Source organism: Buceros rhinoceros, unplaced genomic scaffold, assembly GCF_000710305.1.
Source record: "Buceros rhinoceros silvestris isolate BGI_N320 unplaced genomic scaffold, ASM71030v1 scaffold9982, whole genome shotgun sequence".
Lineage (NCBI taxonomy): Eukaryota > Metazoa > Chordata > Aves > Bucerotiformes > Bucerotidae > Buceros > Buceros rhinoceros.
The window spans coordinates 7,883-10,545 of NW_010400665.1; the positions used below are offsets into that span (position 1 = coordinate 7,883).

Below are 2,663 nucleotides of genomic sequence, written 5' to 3' on the forward strand. Positions count from 1 at the left end.
TGCCCTGGCTCCCCCCTCCCTATTTTAATCTCCCTAGTAAACAGCTCTAGCTGAGAGCTATTTTCAGCGTTATCATTGTTTTTATCATCGCTGCCAGTGCTCCCCATCAGTCCCGGCTTTGCTCCGGGTGCGATTGGGGTGGTACCGTACCTCTTGCAGACTTTGTTGGGCAGCCCGTGGCTGTCGGCGGGGTAAAAGCCCTCGCGACAGGTGGGGACGCAGTGCCAGAGGAGTGCGGGGGCCTCGTGGGTGCAGGGTGTGCAGTCCTCCTCGCCCGGCCCTGCAGGGACAGGGGATGGGGCAGATGATGAGGACAATTTTGGAGACAGGAGCCATGTAGCACCATGTGGCCATAGCCCTGTGTGAGATAGGAGGTACTGGCTTGGCTCTGCCCCACTCGGGCCCAGGAATGAACAAGCTGCTTGTGGTACTATCAAGGTCCTGCATGGCTGCTTGGCTCCCACCCCAAAAAAACCACCTTCCACCCCAAAAAACCCAGCTGCCACCCCACAAAACCCACCCAGAACCCAGTGTCCTGCTCCTCTGCCAAGCTACGAGCCAGCCACAGGGGCTTGGGCGACAGCACATCACAATCCCCTCCAGGCATCACCCACCAGTCCCAGGTATGCACTGGTTTGGCTTTCCCACCCTGCGCAGAGTAAAATGCAGAAGAAGAGATGCTAAATTGGGCTGCGGAGGAGCTGGGGGCAAGAAGGGCTCGGGAGAGGAGCTGGGAAAGCAAAAAGCCCCACTCTGACACCTGTGCGTGGTGGCTGGACAGCCAACCTCACTGCTGGAGGTGGTGTTAACAGAGGCCTTCCACGCTCCAGGGTTGAGGAACGGTTATACAGGAAAAGGAGACGAAGACCATCTTGAAAAATAATTGTGGTGAAGTACATTTACACTGACTGGAATAAGAATTAGAAGGGAAGTAATTTTCTTAAGGGATTAAGAGCCTGCTCCCTTCCACACTTGCCAACCCGATCAATAAATATTTTGGATTTCATCTTAGGAAATTGCCCGTGTATGATAGATGAGATTCACGCCGCTGAACATGAATTGTCTAGAGATTGTATTATCATCAGATCTATGATGATTTCGAGGGCAGGCGCAAACATTAACAATGGAAAATAATTGGACTTTGGAGAAGTGAAAAAGGCAGGATTTAAAGGGACCACCAAGCAACTCCAGGAAACAAGAGGAAGCCAGCAGTGGGCAGCCCGGCCCCGCGGGATGGCCGGGACAACGCGCCTCTGCTGCCCGACAGTTTTATACACTGCAAAGCCATCTTCAATCACTCCGAGAGGGTTTTACAGCCTGCCCTGCAACCTGATTAAACTACAGCAGCTGGCTTCAGAGGGATGGAGAAATAAAGAATGGCTCTAATAAAAATGTAAAACCTCCCTAAAATCCTCTCTAATATAAATACAGTCCCAGGATGTGCTGGAGAGCTGGGATTGCTTCCCCCCCAACACGCTGTGCCTTGGCTCGGGGTGGGTACGGTGGGCATCGCCTCCTGATGCATGAAGGTTTAGGGGTTTGTATGGGGATGCTGCGGGGTGAAGGACGTACCTGTGCCGGCAGGGCAGGTCTCGCACCGTCGGGGCTCCCGGCTGAGGTACATGGTGGGCTGGCACTCTGGCACGCAGCTCTCTCCTGCCAGGCTGCCGGGAAAGCAGAGAGAGCGTTTTTACTCAAAGCTACAGGCTCTGGGGCCTCGACCCAACCCACCCTCACCTCCGCATCGCCCAGTGCTCTCCAGCAGCCTCGGCCACAGCGCAGGAGGCATCACAAAGCCACCAGTGCTTCAGGAGAAATCAAAGATCTGCCTGGACCAAAGGGACAGCTGCAGGTTCCATAATTAAGTATCCAGGAGGAAATAAGGGTATTTTTTCCCATGGGCAGCCAGCCAGGCTCTCCCAAAGTCCTGCCGCACCATGAGGCTCCCCGGAATAAAAGGAAATTGCTTCAGTGCCGTGGCTGGGCCGGTGCTGCTGCACCGTGGCAGGGATGATTTGAAGTCCCGGCTTAAAAGGATATTGGACAATAAAAAGCCAGTGCCATGCGGATTATGTCTGACAAGTGCCTCCACTTCTGCTTTTCCGAGGGAGTAGATAATCTTTTAACAGCAGCAATTTCCTTGTCTGGGAGAGCCCTGCTGTTACACCGTGGCTCTGGCCCGCTGAAGAATGCAAACTGCGCCAGTCGCAGGTCACCAAATTGGGACAAGTCCTTCAGAGCCCGCAGCAAGTCACTTACCCACCACCCTGGCAAGCGCTAGAGAGAAGTAAATTAAATTTAAATCGTGCTTTTCAGCTAAGAAAGGGACACCTCTAAATTTCCAGACCTCCAGCACTCTGCACCACAGCTGTAGTACCATGGAAGCAGGATCTCAGGTCTTGAACTAATTAATTTTCTCATTTCTCATTGGTTTTCCCAAATTTGAACCACAGGTACTGACGCTGCAGGTACAAACCCCTCCTGTGCTGGTATTTTACCTGAATCCATCTTTGCACGCAGTACATTTGTCTGCTTCGCCGACGCATTTTTTACAGCTTTGATGACATTTCAGACAGCGTTTCTGACCTTTCAAGAAACAAAGTGAGGCAGGGAGAATAAAACTCGGACGGTGCTTTGGGAGCGGCTGTCGGAGCCACACAGCC

General features: G+C 52.9%; 1 protein-coding gene across 1 annotated transcript in view; it reads right to left on the reverse strand.

Moving 5' to 3' along the window:
- LOC104489757 (proprotein convertase subtilisin/kexin type 6-like) overlaps positions 1–2,663 on the reverse strand; it is a gene marked incomplete at its 5' end in the record, with an annotated part of 6,405 nt that overhangs the window by 1,505 nt on the left and 2,237 nt on the right. The window contains 3 exons of the mRNA XM_010131958.1: positions 151–280; positions 1,573–1,664; positions 2,499–2,586. Coding sequence (XP_010130260.1) covers positions 151–280; positions 1,573–1,664; positions 2,499–2,586 — 310 coding nt within the window. The remainder of the gene's footprint in view (positions 1–150; positions 281–1,572; positions 1,665–2,498; positions 2,587–2,663) is intronic.